The following is a 17,449-nucleotide window of genomic DNA, read 5'->3' on the forward strand; positions in this document are numbered from 1 at the left end:
AGAGTTGTTTCATTAAAAATGAATACTGTACACTGAATATGGGATAACTTTCTGCAGCCTTCATCGTTTCACACAGTACGTAGATTTTTGAATCTAGGTAAAGAACATGTCCTGGTGTCACCGCTGAATATGTCCCTGTGCAATCTCTTTTGTTGAGTCCTTGTGAAGCTACCAGTCACAAATCCAATACTCTGCTCCCTGAGGACACGTTATGTGAGACATAGCACTGTTGTAGTTTTCTGCCTATCCCGAATGCTCTGTGAAACGTAACCTTAAATACCATCACGTAACAATCACAAAAACTTTTGCTAAAGGCCGTATATACTAATAAAAAGACAGTGGTGCTTCTGACATTCTGAAATGCTCTGAAAACCAACTTTCCCAATACTAAATACAACAAAATAACCTTCATAAAATATAACTTTTCTCCATTTACACTTTTTTAAAGGATTAGTACCCTATGCTTTTCAAGCACAGGAATCTGTGAAATAACTCCTAACATGGACAGATTTTTTTTTTTTTTAATACATAACTTACGAGGCTGGAGAGTTTTAACTCAAGTCCAGTCTCTAAACAAGGAATATTCTTGTTTACTTTAAAAATGGAAACAACATATAGTTCCATTATAATTGTTAAAAAGTTAGCTTTACAAACATGGGAATTTTAATTTAAAAAAAAATTCTTAACAAAACTATACAGTGTACAAATTACTGTCTACAAGGTAGGCGGTTCGTTAAGAAGATCTTTCGCTCTTCTTGCTACTTTGCAGCTTCACAGATTCATTCACATATCTTTTTTTTAATGGAGCTGCCCACCCGAACATTACCCCATAACTATATTGCTATAATTAAGATTTTTGCCATGTCTTTATGTACAGTCTCCTTCACTGCCTTTTATTTACTTATTTTTTTTTCCCTTAGACAAGCCTCCAACGCTCACGTCACTCCAGAGGAAACACTTCAGAGGCACTGCTAGTGGTGGGCCGCAAAGCCACGCAACAAAAATGCCGAACAGTGCCACGGGATGAACAGGGGGGCAGGAGACACCCCCTGTGCCTGGTGCCCTTGGGTGACCTTCGCCATCCCGAAGCTCTGCAGTTCTGGGAAAGGGAGGGGGGGGCGTGCAAGACCTGCAGGAGGGGCACCCTTCGTCAGAATATACTTCCTGGTTAAAAGAGGAGGAGGCCGAAAAATGGATTTGAGATTTTCTACAGATAGTAGTATTTTTAATAATTTTATCACAAAAGGAAAGGAGGGGAAAAAACGGATTAAAAAAAAAAAGAGCAACACTTGAACTAGGCCTTTGTATTCAAGAGGCAGGCAGGAATACCCACAGTGTGTAATTTACTTATTAGCTAGAACTGCTCATTCTCTGGCAAAAAGGAAAGAAAAGAAAGAAAAAAAGAAAGAAAGAAGAAAGAAAAGAAAGAAAGAAAGAAAGAAAGAAAGAAAGAAAGAAAGAAAGAAAGAAAGAAAGAAAGAAAAAGAAAAGAGAGCGAGTCTGCTCTTAAAAAAATACTGCGTGTCCTGTGAGGTTGATTTGTTCACCTACTCAAGGTCAAAGATGCGTGAAGAGCTTGGCTGAGATGAGCTGTTTCGGACTAGGGCAAGTATCACAGAAATGAGTGGACTTAACTCATCAACTTGCGTGGCTAGGATCCTGCTGTGCTAACGGACTGAACGGGCTAATCAAATACAATTCTAGACCTACATGCATTGTTCTAAAGTATTCGTTATGAAATCATACGTTGTGAGAACAATGGACAGTTTATTTTATTAGGCCATGGCCTGGGGGAAGCGGGTCAGGGGGCTCCTTGAGACTGCCCTCCGTGTGTCACTAATTCTGAAAGATTTTCCTTCTAGTAATGAATTCCCTCAATGGGATCGGGGGTGGGTGTGGGGGGGAGGGGTGTAAGAGCAAAATAAACCCAGCCTCCACTCACCCACTAGCCCTCAGGGGAAACTAAATCAAATATATATTTGAGGCACCATCCCTTAAAAAATCCCATCAGCATCTAATGGGGCTTAATTCATCCACAGGAACATTAATTTCTGAAAATTCTACATTTCCCTTCTGCTCTGGTTCTCAGCTTAAAAGGGCAGGTAAAATAAAAACGTAACAAGATTTATTATTTTTTTGTTCCTTAAAAATTGAACTTTGATTTTAATCCAGAAGTCCAAATACATTTAATACAGCAACCCTCTGTTCAATCCTCTGGATGTATTAAAAAAAAAATCCAAGTGCGCTGCAATCCATTTGAAGTAGTGAGTCACAGGTAGATCATATGCTACCATTAATGAAATGAATAAATGGGGGAAGAGAAATGGTGGAGAAAGAATACAGAAGCACTCCCTCCAGTCAGGATGATGTATTTTGGAGGAAAAAATATGCTCAATGTGTTAAACCCCCGAAGTGTGAACCATCCACTTGGTGGATGGTTCCACCAATATTTTTGCCAAATATGAGACAGGCTCACTCTCCACTGTGGATCTGGAACTTTTGAGAAAAAACTACCACCACCACCACAAAAAAAAAAAAATTTAAAAATTAAAAAAAAAAGATAAGACAGTTTGTTTTAAGCCAAGTCTGCCTCCAGGAGAATTTGTTGTGTTCACTTTCTTACTATTTTTGTTGTTATGAAAACCAGAAATGAGTTCAGCTTGCACCCCAGGTGGGAAGTTAGAGAGGGGGGAACCTGTGGAAGTTGCAGTTTGTCACAGTAGACAGAACAGTCGCTTTGCAGCCCAGGCCCGTCTCAGGGTGCACTGCTTCACAGCTACACTGTAAAGTGTTAAAAATCCTCCCACCCACCCCAGAATATATATATATGTATATTAAAAAAAATCCCCTGTCCATCTCTCAGTACACAAAGGACCTCATCACACTGCAAAAATAGCAGTACCCACTTTGGTCAATTAAAACAAACAAACAAAAAAAAGCATACATTATTTTTTTTTAAATCTGTGTACTTACCTATAATAACCAATACAGCTAAAAGCACTACCTACATAGGCAAAACTTGGTATTGCATAATTCGTATAAATTTGAAACCCCTCCCCCCCAAATATTAATTGGAAGATGAAAAACATGAAAGGTTAATAGAAAAAACACCAAAATACTGAAAATATTGCTGGTCGATTACAATTTTTAAGCGGCAACTATACACAGCCATGATATGCTTTATAAATGTGAGATAAAGGTATAACTGTCTAAAAAATCCATGATGTCACACATTTTTCTTCGTCTGGAGTACAAAATATTTTGTCATAAAAATGGTAAAGATTTAAAATGATAATAAATGCAGCAAAACAAGTGTAGTGATGTCACTTTTTTGTGTTTTTTTTGTTTTTTTTTTTTTGTTTTTAGATTTCAAGGCAAGGCACGTAATGTGGACATTATATCTTCGTGCAAATTAGGATTACTGGAAAGAGTATTTTTAATTAAAATTTTAAGAGACATAGAGGCAAAATGTGTCTGCCCATGCACACTACAGATCTGTCAATACAAGAAATTTGTTGAACAAGGCTAATGTCTGAAAGCACCATGCAAGTTTTCAGCACCCTCATTACATTTGTTTTCTCAAGAGTGCGTTTTTATATCCTACACCCTGGCGTTCCCAGTTTGTAAACTGTAAGCTTTACCCTTGTGACATGGATTTGCCTGCCTCTTTGTCTCTATGATGCAGATTTTATAGAACCTTTTGTACGTACACCCTATGGGTTCTTGATGCAACCAGTAATTTTAAATAAATAAATTCTACCTCCAAGGAGGCTGCAGCTAAACCAACATAAGTGCTGTGTTTTCATTAATTTTTTTTTTCTCAAGCACATGATTTGTCTTGATTTAATGCCTTTTCAATGCCCTCAAAAACTGAGGGGAAAATAAATTCGTTCAAAATTATTTTAAATTCTTTTTAATCCCCTCAATTTAGAGTCCAAGGGCTGAAGGACTTATAATCATGATTCCCCTTTAGATATAAATTTATAAATTGCACTTGCCTCTGTTAAGTGTTTCTTTTGTGGGGAAAATATTATATTAATTTTTACTGTTGCATGCAGAGATAACACTTCACCTACATAGAGGCATTTCTTCCATAGAGCCTTTGTGTTCAAACTGTTTTTTTTTTCTTTTTTCTTTTTTTCTTTTTTTTCTTCTCTTTTTTTTTTTTTTTTTTTTTTTTTTTTAAGGTTTCAAACTGGGTTACACACTGGAAAAGGCTGGGTTAAGGGCCAAAATTTAATAAATCTGTACTGATAACTAAAGGCTACAGAGATTTTATATATATATTTTTTAACTTTTAGAAATCAGAGTGCTTATAAAATGGCTGGCTCATGGCTCTGTCACCCAGCACCTCTGATGCCGCCTCCTAGCCTTCGTTGGTGAGATAACCAGGAATAGTGATTCCATGCGTAAACAACAAGAATACTAAACCAATAAAACTAGCTTATCATGCAAATATTAAGGCATCTAGAAAGTCAGTTAAAATATATTGTCATAGAGACAGAACATCTATTTCCCAGCGGACTTCATGTAACAAAGGCTACGTTGCAGGGGCTGCGTCTACCATCAGCGAAATATCATCGACCCTTTTTATGTCATTACAGTTTCAACCTTAAGGGAATTAGTGATTGTAAGTGCTGCAATTGCTGGTCTATATCTTCTTTCTTCAGTTGCTTTCCTTTCTCCCTTTTGTTTTGTTTTGTCCGGTCTTCCTCTTTTCCTTTTTTTTTTTTTTTTTTTTTTTTTTGATTTCTTAAACTACTGTTGTATTTCATTTTCCCTCAGTTGCTTGTTTCTGCTTGAAGGAAAGGTTCTCCAATTATGTTCAAACCGTAATTTTGGACATTTGCCGGTAGGATGGGTGTCCTATTTGATACTTGGAAAGGAACCAAGCTAGCCCAGGTACCAGGACTGTTGACAGGAGAGGAGCAGGAGGGAGGGAAGAGAAAAAGAAGAAACACAATGTTAAAATCTACAACGATATTAGAAGTATAAATTCCATAGGCATTAAATTACTGCTATAACTTCTTTCCACTTTACAGTTTAATATGAGATCAGTGTGCTAAACTGATTATTATAGGTAGGTACACTGCATGGTCTATTTCTCTCATGGAAAGTAAGACTAATGGTGAGGCAGGAAAAGCTCAAGTCAGGCTTACACACAACTGTTGAACTCTGATGGAGTGTATTCCTAAAATATCTGATCTACTTTGATGAAAAAAAAAGAAAGAAAGAAAAAAAGGAAAGCAGCAAATCCACAATGGTACCAACATGGTTTGCCGGTCATATTCTGATCTTGCTTTACTTTTCAATTCACAAGCAATTCAGTGATAAGATGGGTTTCAATTTTTTACCTGCTTATTGATTGGATACACCTGAAAGCTGTCATGAAAGATATTCCTTTTTCCTTACAATAAGAAAATACACATATTTTAAGAAAGTCAGTACATAATATGTAATTTGAAATGCTGGCACCAGATGCCTGGGCACTCCCTATCACCGCCATCAGTATGGAAGGTTACCACATCCAAGCTGCTCTCAGTCTGAAGATCTGGGAGGGGTAGGTGGGAGGGGAGCTGCAGGGAGCAAGCAGACGAGGTTCCTGCCCCGTCCAACCCTCATTTCACCTGTGTTGGGTTTGGGCTGTTTAAAGAAACTTGAAGAACAGTTCTCTAGTTGCTATTGGCATAATTGCTCATTAAACAAGTAATCATATGGAAGGAAATGACCTGAGATCTATAGATCACAAAACAACCTCACACACCATACATTTTGGGGGATATCTCTAATCAGACCATGTTTGTATCAATACTCAACTCAGAATGAAAGTCAGCTAATTAACAGCTGTGCAAATCATCACAAGCCAAAAACACATCCAACTGACAATTCTATACCCTGTTTAGCATGGGCTGACTTGGAGACATCATTTCAATGTTTTAAATTTAAGGCAGTATCCTTTACTTTTGAAAGGTGAGATGGATACTGTTATTGTAGATATCAACCTAGACACCCTCATTTTTTCATACATGAATATCAAAGATACAAAAACCTTTATGGGATATTAACTTGAAGGAACCATTTTGTTTAAAAAAAAAAAAGCTTGGATTAAAAAAAAAGAACCTGATGTGTGTGTGTGTATCTTTTTTTACTCTGGTGATACCTCTACACAAAACGTGTCTTTTTAGTAGATGTCTAAGGGCATATTTCTGAGTTGATACTTCAACTGAAAAATTTCACAATGATTTTCTATGCTCAAGAGGTTTTAGGATTAGACTATGAGCTCCATGATAGCCAAGTCCATCTCCTTTTGTTCTCCATTTAATATAGTACCAGCACAGAGTGGATGTTCAATAAATTTCTGGATAAGCAAACAAATCACTTATGTGTTCCAAGTCCCACCCAATCCTACATTTTTAAAAAGTAGAGTTTGTAATCATCACGCATTTGCACAAATACATTACGATTTGGCCCCCTATAAAAAGAAAATAGGCATCTCTGAGCTTAAAATTAAGAGACATTTGGTATTAATAAAAATTAACTACTGAGGAATAATTAAGAGTTCGAACAAAGAATTATTCAAACTAAAAAGATATGTCCTTGTTATCTGTTTAAAAGTCATAATTCTCAAGAATTAGAATAGTTGTTACTGAAACCTTTTCCAAGAGACTTAATTATTTTCACATATTTCTCTCTTCCCACACACATCTTCCATTTCTGTGCTTTGCATGATTGATTGGGAGAGAATGTTACATGAGACATCATGAAAGCTATTTTCCCCTCAACCATACTTTCACTGCACTTTGTTACGCAGTACTATTAGAGTATTTATTACTTCATATCATAGTCACCTGCAGCTGTGATTATCTTATCGGCTGAAAGGTAAGCTCCATAGAGAAAATGACTGTCCTATCAATTGTAGAGTCTGGCTATAGCTAATGCTAATTATTTCTTAGCAAATAAAGTGAATTACAAAAACAGACAGCCATTATTCTTAACCTGAAATGGGAAGCATGTATGAAAAACAAAGACTAGCTCAAATTGATGACCCTTGACAGTAAAAGACAATGTCAACAGCAAGTAAATCACTTTGCAAAAGCAAGTTCCAAATTAAATGAGCTCTAGAAAGTCATTTAGAGATTGCATACTTTAGGAAAATAAAGTATAGCTTAATGATTGAAAATAGATGTGAGTCCTTAAATGGAGAAGTATGTCTAACTGATGGCAGAAAAGACAAGAATTTGGAGTTTATTTTGCAATAGCTTTCTTATGCAGTTCTAAAAAGAGACATGTCTTACTCTTTGGAAAATGCTCAATAAAAACAAATTGATGTAGGACTTTTGCTGCAGAATATCTAGCAAATTCAATTTAGATATTTACTTAAACTTTTCAAACCTCCCATCCTACATCATGACCATGTCAAAATGGCAGTGTGTGCGATATATTTGTCAATACTGTTTATGAACCTTTGGGGGGAAATAAATCTCAAACATTAACACTATGCAGACCTCATATATGAATTTTACAAGTCTCTTATTGCCAATTTATATGTTAGGTTCAAAACTATAAGGCACAGACATTTCTTAGAGCCTTTTGGTAGTCTCATTGAAAAAAATCTGGTAAAACAAATTCAAAGATTATGGTAACAACGTAAAAAAAAAGTTTAATCAAACAAAATAGCCTAGATCATTTCATCTCAAAAAGAGAATGCCTCAAATTGCATACCTCAATTTTCAGGTAACAGTGCTTTTTACATATCTAACTCCCTCTATATAAGTTAATGCTGCTGATCACCAGTATGGGTAAAATAAACACACATATTCATATTTATCTCCACATACGGACTAGTTATATGTAAAGTGTTTAATAGTCTTAATTCATAATGGAATGAGAATTATTTCATGTCCAATCCAATAATCTGTGCCTCTATGTATTAAGAGATGTGTGAACATAATTGAAAGATCTTAAAATATTCAAGGTTAAGTTAAGCTACTTCAGCAATAGATCTTCAAGCATGCACAGATTTTGTTTTCATTCCATTTTCCATTGCCAAATCACCTTTTCTTTAGGCAAACAGAAGATAAGCATGACTAAAATTTGAAAGCACATCTTTAGAAAATATATATAGGTCATACCATCAAAAAAGGAAAAGAATATAAAGTACTTTAAAAAACCAGGCACAAAAAAAGGAAAAAAGAGATTTTGACTGTACCTTAACACAAGCAGAATTCACCCTAAAGACTTCTCCATGTTTTAATGAGATATTTCCTTATACACAGAACAGATACGAGTTAAGTCAAAATTCTAAAAAGTAGTCTGATATCATGGATAATATTTTCACAGTATTCTCACCAAATGCATGATATGACTGCCCCAAAAAGGGAAGAAACAAAGAAACAAATTATTTTGACCTTAAGATGCATTAATGGGAGGTGACGGCCCATTTTATCCTGATCAGACTACTTCTGAAGCACTGTGTTGCTTCTACCCATCACTCTTCAAGAGAAACAAACGCTATGACATTTCTTTGATGAAGAAACTCACCAAATCATGTCATTTGAGGAACAGCTGAAGGGAGACAGGAAAGACACAACAGTTGAGTTGGAAAGAAATTCACACTTGTTCTGTATAGTTCAGGTGGAAAGAATTAGCATAAAGCGAGAAACTTCCAGAAGACAATCATGCAGAGACCCTACTATGAGCAAAATAACCATTCTGGGTGTTTTTCATATGCTATCTCACTTGATTTTCTCAATGAACTCTTGAAATGGCCATCATCCCCATTTCACAAATGAGAAAACTAAGGTTTAAACTTGCCCCAAGTCACCCACCTAGACCTCAGATACGAATCAGTTCTGATTCCCATGGCCACTTAACTCTGTTATACTGCTGCCCTGGGAGGTCAGACATCAACCCTACATTAGAAAAAAGTTGTGAATCGAGTTTCTGAAGGCAGTATCTGCTTCAGGAGACAGTGAATTTCCCATGCCCCACACAGCTGGATCATAACCTAGCTAAAGGTGCAGAAGACTTGTGCACAGAATATGTGGTTGATCTGAGTGATCAAGCAACTCTGAAATCCAATATACATCCTCTGAAAACAAATCTAGTTGAAGTTGTTTAAGAACTTAAACAAATCTAGTTTAAGTTCCTATATATGTTTAGAGTGACCTTATGGTGAGGATTACAGGGTAAAAAGATACCCAATTGTGCCTTGTAAAAATGATACACTACTTATATATCTCATATCCTTGGATAAATTGGATAAAGTAGTCAGCCTTTGCATCCACAAGTACTAAATTGACTCTATACCACTCAATGAAAGAAAGAGAGAAAATTGCTCTGGGCAGGTCAACATTTGATGGTTGTACTTTCTAAAATTATGCAAGACTGTGTCTTCTAAGCCAGAAGGACTGAGCCCTTGGCTTTTACCTCAGTAACCACCCAAGAACCACAGAGTGCCAAATAAACATATATGGAGTGATAAGTTGAGTAAGGAACCAAAGTCAAAAGCTTCACTTCAACTATATCTCGAAATAAGAGCTATTTGAAGATAGGCAAAATTCATTTATTACTAGTCTGTGTTTATCTGATAATGGGTTGGGTCACCCATTTATCAAGCATTTTATAAAATGTGAAAGTATCCCAGCACACTAATACTTTTTAGTGGAAAAATAGTATTACCCATCCAGATTTCACATACTAATTTAATCATAAGACTGCCATATTTACCTCAAAGATAGTAAGTACTCTTTCAAGAAGCTTAATAAAAATATTATCAGAATGGAGCAAGAAGAATTTTATATAGTCAGGAATACCTCAACTCTACTAGTAGCTACATTACTTATAGATAGCAGTAAAAATAAGCCATGGCCCAGAAAGCATGGAAAATAAGTAAAACCAAGACCTTACTTTAAAAAGGATTTACCTTTCATTCCTTTGCACCTGTTTTAAATATCCCCAAGAAGACAAGTTTTTTTGTACTTCCTTAGCTAAATACTCCTAATTTTATTAGGAGTACAATAATTAACACACAGGTATTAGTATCTCTCCCAAAATGCACAATAAACAATTTCCCCTATTAATAGCTAAAATCTACCTGGAAAAACCAATCAAGGGCAGGTTAATTATTAATTAAGTTAGAAAAGCCATGCTGTCTTGGACTGTGTATGTATGCATTTGGACTGGCTGCTTACTCCGACATAATACAAATGCTATAGATGGTGTCCTAGGAAAACATGCTGGCTCAGTTGAAGGAACATATGGGTGGTATTTAAGTTCCTATATGTTTAAGAATTATTACATGTTGAGGGCACCTGGCTGGTTCGGTGGGTATAGTATGGAACTCTCAATCTTGGAGTCATGATTTCAATCCCTACATGAGGTGTAGAGCTTACTTTGAAAAAAAAAAAAAAAAAGAATTTTTTTAAGAATTCATTAAAGAATTAATGAATTAATTAAGAATACTTAATAATTCATTAATTTATTAGAACAAAAAATGGTACTTAATAAATATACTGTTGCTAGTACTTACATGATGTGCATTATTTGCCCAGTACTGTTTTATGAATGTTCAATCCTTGCAGTAAATCTATGAGAAAAGTACCAGTTTTATTCTGATTTTACAGATGAGGGAAATGGAGCTAGGCAGCGAAGTGCCTTGCCCAAGTCACGGTGTTATTAAGTTACAGAAGCCAGGATTTGAACTTTAGCAGCGTGGTTCTAGGATCTATATTCTTTCCCACTTACACTTTACCTCATCTCCCTCTTTTGTGAAACACACTTCACACTTCTCACTGGACATGAATTTATATCATCCTTAAATGATATAAGATATTCTATGAATTAAGGTCCACTGAAATTCCCCGAGAAGCAGAACTCTTGAATCCAAATTTCAACATAAATAACTGTATTTTATTTATCCAATTCCAGATTCTTTTTAGCTGACTACAGTATTTGCCTTTGTTTATGTATGTACAGATGTGGCTGTATGTCAATAATTGGCTTATTGAGTTCCACTTCAGATGAGGCTAAACTAGAAGTGAAATATGCAAAGTGCTTTACACAGGTCTTGGGTTTCTTCTACTTATTTCCTCCATTTTTAAGGATCATTATTGCTATCTGAATGATCCTATTTGCATACAAGATGATTTCTAATGATTATTACTATTTGTAATAATCTGTATCGGAAAGCTCCCTGGCCAGCTCTTACCTGATCTGTAAAGTACTCTTGTGGGCTCTCTGGAAAACACCAAATATCATAAACTGCAGGTGGCTCATGGAATTATTCTAACTGCAAGCAATAGCACTTCATAGTAATGAAAAAGAAACGTATTTGTTTCTTAACTAAGTAGGTAAATAGCCTCCTTTATTGCTACTCCTCGGGGACCAACGATTTTGGAAATAACATATCAAAACGGTAGGCCATCAAAGCTCATTAATTTGTATTCAATTGTTTCAGATGGGTTTTGTTATTGGAGCATGCTGGATTGAATGTTAACTTTACCATGTGTGAGTATTAGCATTTTCTAAGTAAAATAATGACTTCTGCCAGTGAAATATTTTATTTAATGAAGAGCACAGAGCAAGAAGAGCCCTTATGTGTATGGACCACTGCAGCTAAATATGAAATGTGCTCATTGTAATTACTGTACTCTTTAAGTAAAAAGCTCTTACAAAATCCTAGAAGACGCTTCAACAAGGCAACCTATATACTTAAAAGTAATAAAAACGGATTTCCTTAAAATGTTTACTTTAGACATCAGAAGAATACAATTACCTTAAATAGGCAAACTTATGTAGATTTTTTTTCAAATTATGTTTGATACTTTTCATGTTTTAGAACTGAAAATGAGAGATACAGAATTACTATAAAGATGGCTTATTGTAAATAAATTACAGTACACACATGCATACATATGTAACGACTTATGTGCCCGTGGGAGGTTTCAGCCAGTTAAAAAATATAGCATCATCAGGCTCACGGTAGCTATTTGATCTCCTCCCACAGACTGTACCACAGCAGAGAACCCTACGTGTGGATTTCCATCCTTTCTCTAGTCTGTATTCCTCTCTATCCCTGGGTTCCTTTCAATGCTATTGTTACAAGTGCTACTGCTCCCCTTATTAGCATATGTGAGTCTTCAACAGCAGACCAAATTCTCTACAAAAATAGTGCTCCCAAATACTGCCTTTCACTAGAGAAAATCACCCAAGGCATACTAAATTAAAAAGAAATGTAAGTTTTATACAAAAGCAGAAAGCGATTCTTTCCTAAGTGATTTTCATTTAAAAGCAAAAATCGGTGTTCATTTCACAATTTCACCTCTAAATAAGAGAACTTGTAGCAGAATTCCAAACCATAAAATCACAAATGATTAGGGAACTGAATACATTTTTATATCGTGCCGGCTAATACATGTGCAGAAAGAATCAGATGTGCAAAAAAACAAAAACAAAAACAAAGACAAAAACAAAAAAACCTTCCTTCGTGTAAAACGAAAATTAACAAAGGAGAGAATAATTTTAACTTTCGACAGCTGGCGGTTATTCAAATTTGTGTTCTTCAATTTCTTGAACTCAAACGGGCTTTTTGCCTTTTCATTTTTCTTAGGTTTATTAGTACATTTACTCACTCATCTGCTTTGTTATCTGTGTAAATACGGCCACAAATCCACGACATACCTACTAACAGCACTGCAAACAGGAAAATGCAAAAGGTCAGTTAATAGAAGGGGCGTTGGCTGCTGCTGGCTGCTGACTCCCCTCGGAAGTAACGCATATGTAAATATGGCACTTTACGTAAAACGTCTTCCAATAAAGTAGGTGTTTAATGTGCCTCTTTCATGGCAAAGGGTTAACCAGCAAGGTTTACATTTGGGAGTTTTATGAATCATGCTCCTCCCTCTCCTGTAGTACAGCCAAAAATCATCTGACAGGAAACATAAGATTAAGTTTGTCCTACCTAAGCGAACAAAGAGTGCTCTGAACAGGCCACCGGTTTACTGCAGAGCGGGAACTTTTCTCATCCTGCTGGAATCTGCAGTGCTGCTCAGAAAATATCACGGAAAAAGTTGTTTTCTTTCCTCTAACATCTTGTCTCTGGATCATCTCATTTTGGTCACACTGCAGATCCTGCTGCTTCTCCCATAAAGGTTAACTTAAAGCTCCAAACATAATCATGTGGAAAATGGACATTATTGATTCCTATGGTCCATTGTTCCCCTATCCTAAGTCCCTGAAGTTCAAGTTCAATCTGGAATTACATCATGTCTGGTTTCTCCTGGTTACCAGACGGCTTGAGACGTGACCACAGCTACAGAAAAAACAAACAGCCTTCTTCACGCTTCGGCTCCCCTATCGATTCAAACGTAAACTTTTTTCTTTCTCTCAAGTATGCTTCAAGTATGGAGCATGGTTAATTTAGAGATTAAGTTCCAAATTAGATTATCTAATGGCATCTTAATGGATTGCTGACCCATTTCCTGTGGGATGGCAGCATGCAAGTCTGGCTGGAATACAATTAATTTCTTAGGAAGTGTTCTGAAGAGTTTCCTAGATAAAAAGGAAATGTTGTGTTGTGCAAATCTTTCTTTATAAATGGAGAAAGTTAGACAAAACTACAGCGAATCCCAAAGTATTTTTCAACAGCCAGATCACTGACATTGTGTGTGAGCGAACACCATATCAAGGCTGTTTTCAAGAATGGTAACTTTTTTTAAATTTCATAACAGGTGCAAATAATATTTGATGAGAATGGAGGAACTCCTTTAGAAGGTATAGTCAAATACAAAAAACAACACTAGTCAGTAACCCCATTACCAAACAATGGACATGTGCATTTTTGGCTTCTGAAATTCTTCTCTTCAAACCAGATTCTTCTATTCGTCTACCTTATCAGCATTTCTATCATAGTCCCAGAGTGGTGCTAGGGGCCCAGAATGGTGTGTAAAAAGTTGAACATTTTGAACACACTTTAGAGCTGACAGCTGAAAAGGAAATTTAGCACTCTGAGAATAAAGCTCCCCCCAGGAACTCCAGGAACAACCCAGCTGTTGTGCTGTAGTTATGTGTCAAGATAACAAACTGAAAGCAGGAAATGCTAACCTAGTGAATTTGTAGGGATGGTCTTAAGTATAATGTTGAAATAAGAGTTAACTCTTAATACTACCACCAGACCGGAAATACACAGTCCTTACCATGTGTGCTCCATGTCTAGGTATGTGTGTATACACACACATGCACACAACACATACACATCTGCATGCATGTACACATACATCATATATGCACACACATATACTTACATACAAACATAGTTTGGAACCTGATACTGAAGATTATTTTTAAATCTTCATTCTTGTATCATTGAGGATATGTATCTTACAAAGAACACTTTATGGACAAAGCAATGAAGATGGTAAATGGTTGAGGACAGTGTTATGCAAATTGAGTTCGATGTATGAAATGAATGCTCCTATTCCATTCTTTTTGCCCTCCCCCTCCTACCAACCAGATCCAAATAATCTTTACTGGCTGCTAAATTTCTCCTGGGAAATCAAGCAACTCTCTAGAATTGCAGTAATAAACGACAATTTCTTACAAAAACACGTGTAAAGTAACTACAGAATGAAGTATTCAACTCAGAGAAAGGAACTGCTAACACACGTAACATTTTTGCAAAGTACCTGATAAAAGTCTCTGGTGCCACTCGATTATGGCATCAGCAGAGACACAAAAATCCTTCCAATTATTTCAGTGAAATCTTCATTTATTCATTATTTTAGAGGCTGAGCAAATGGTTTGTGTAAACACATCCTTCAGTAACACGCGCGTGTTTATTTTAGCCATCTGAAGGCTTCTTCTATGTTTATATAAGCCATCAGACACATACAGCCACTCACTTGTGGCTTTGCTTCTCTTGAAAGGGGTGAAGGCAGAGAAGAGGGAATGAAACAATAAATCCAGTTTCTCTTTTGCATCAAGCACTCCCTCCAATGTTTTAAAATAACTTATGTTTATATTATTCTTGGATTGTTCCTTGGCTTTCTTTTTCATTCAATTATATTGCTCTTTCATACTTGATAGTACAAGTCATGTTCAGGCTATAGTTTCAAGAAAGCAAGCCAGTTAGGGAGTTAACTGCTATGTTTGTTTATACCTACATAATTCACATTTGCCACAGTGTAATTTGTCCACATCAGAGGACAAAGCACAAACACAACAGTACCCTTATGAACAGCATAGGCAACTCATCACCTATTAGGGTCCTCAGAGCTAAGCCCTTCCTGACTCAAGAAATGAGCCCTTCGCCAACGGATTTCACTCTGGGTTAACTGCAGTAACCTTTGGGTTAGACAGAAAAACTCACATTTTCAAGGTGCAAGCAAAACACACACACACACACACACACACACACACACACACACACTCCTCACAAAATTCTAAGGTCAAAACAACAAAACACCTTCAGGGTTGCAACCTAGTAAGTCTGTGGAAACTTTCCAACGGAGTCTGCTTTGGTTCCTAAGGGAATGTTTCTACGTGGAGGTGGGCGTGGGGCAGAGAGGGAGGAAGAGGGAGGAAATCTTCCAGCTTTGATTGCACTTGCCCAGCTCTCCTCAGCATTGCCATTTGCAGGCCTGTAAAAGGTGCTGCATGTGACACAGAAACACATCTGCAGGAGGGGTGGTATAAAGCAGAAAAGGAGGCCACCGTGGACAAGTGATTGTACTAACAAAGGAATGGCAACAAACAATCAAAACAAAATAAAACAAAGCAAAAGCAAAGCCAAAACACAGAGCAAAACCAAAACACCTTCTCTGCTTTGCCCTTTTTTACTACAAGTCCCCAGGGACTGCCTTTTGTTAAAAACAAAAAGCAACAACCACCACAAAAATAGCCTGATAGTTTCTTTATTCCATTATGACAAAGGCAGATTATTTAATTCTCTGGTTGAACGGCTCTACATTTCTCAGATACTTTCAACTTAATCAGATAATTTTAAAGCTGTAGCAGTGCCCTGATGACTCTGGATGTCTGTTGTGTGCCTTAAAAGTACTAGTACAACAGAAGTTTATGGTTTCCTTTTTCAATATCCTTTCTAGGAAAAAGAAAACATTAAGTTTCATAAATAACCACAGAGCACAAACTATAAACCATGAGTAAGTCATGAATATGTATGTTGTGCCACAGACATGACTATCTGTATTATCAGATATGGACTCTACTTATGCCTATTAAAAAGAAAACAAAAGTGCTATCTTATTTGAGCATATTTATTGTAAATTGTAGGATGCTTTGATTTTTCAGAACCCTGAGCACCCGTTAGCAGTCACCCAGCATTTGGGACAGCCTACCCCAGAGATTCAATAAATACCTGTTGAATGCATGAATGTGACAGCCGCCATTATCAGTTAGCCTTCTGAATCATGACAAAAAGGGAATAGACCAAAAGCTACCTTTTTTTTTTTTCAAAAGCTACCCTTTTAAAAGCTTTTTGAAGTATTAAAGCCACTCTATATATCATTACCTATTAATCAAAAAGTGTTATAATCTTCGAGAGTTCTGAATTTCTTTCTGATTTCTTTTAATCTGAAGTTGATTACCACACCAATTTTTCAACAAGGAGGGGTTTTGTAACAGGAACAATGCTCTCCTAAGAACTGGGTTTAGTCATCATATCTGTTCCATATATTCTGTGGTGATTCACTGTCCACTCACCTTTTCCCTTTCTGGGATATCAATTTTTGATTAAAAAAATCACTAGCAACTGGGTGTAGTTATATTTCAAATCACCAATAATTTATATCTTTTTTTGGCTTTATGTTCTTTATAGAGGTGCTATCCTACTTAGATAAATAAATGTCAATCAGTAATCCAGATACAGAAGATCACACAGCCATAGGCCACATTTAAAAAATATGAGTATACTTCATCTGATTCGCAATTCTTATAAATACAGTAAGGTATGTATGCAGACACAGTCCATTTTGCTAACTGATAGAGAAAACATGGAATATAAAGAAGCTGTTTAATAAAATTAAATCCAAACACGGTGTTACCAAACTAATTAAATTTTAAAATACTTAATTATTTTATTGAATTTAATTCAAATTCTTAGTAAGAGTATTTAAATAAGGTGCTTTCATTGTGCTTATTTTCTTTTTATAAGCATATATTACACATTTCCAAATGGAGGAATTATATAAACTTCTTGAGAAAAAAATGAAAATACGTAAAAAGGTATACATTTTAAAGTAGATGTTATGCCAATCTTCAAAAAGAGGAAAAGTCATATCATATTCATTTTAGGAAGCTATTAATAAAAATTCGTGAAGTTGATAAAACGGAATCCAACTAATTTTCTTGGTTTTCACCTGAGTAAAAGTGGACATTTTGTTAATTTAATTCTTTTAAACTCTACTCTTCAACAGTTTCTATCAAGTAAACT

General features: G+C 36.0%; 1 protein-coding gene across 18 annotated transcripts in view; it reads right to left on the reverse strand.

The window, feature by feature from the left end:
- NFIB (nuclear factor I B) overlaps positions 1-17,449 on the reverse strand; it is a 436,272-nt gene that overhangs the window by 1,773 nt on the left and 417,050 nt on the right. For all 18 annotated transcript variants that reach the window (XM_072841373.1, XM_072841371.1, XM_072841380.1 and 15 more), the window contains one exon: positions 1-4,911. This exon is cut by the window's left edge and continues 1,773 nt beyond it. In XM_072841373.1, coding sequence (XP_072697474.1) covers positions 4,782-4,911 — 130 coding nt within the window. In that variant the 3' untranslated portion in view covers positions 1-4,781. The remainder of the gene's footprint in view (positions 4,912-17,449) is intronic.

The sequence above is a fragment of the Canis lupus genome, chromosome 10, assembly GCF_048164855.1.
Source record: "Canis lupus baileyi chromosome 10, mCanLup2.hap1, whole genome shotgun sequence".
NCBI lineage: Eukaryota > Metazoa > Chordata > Mammalia > Carnivora > Canidae > Canis > Canis lupus.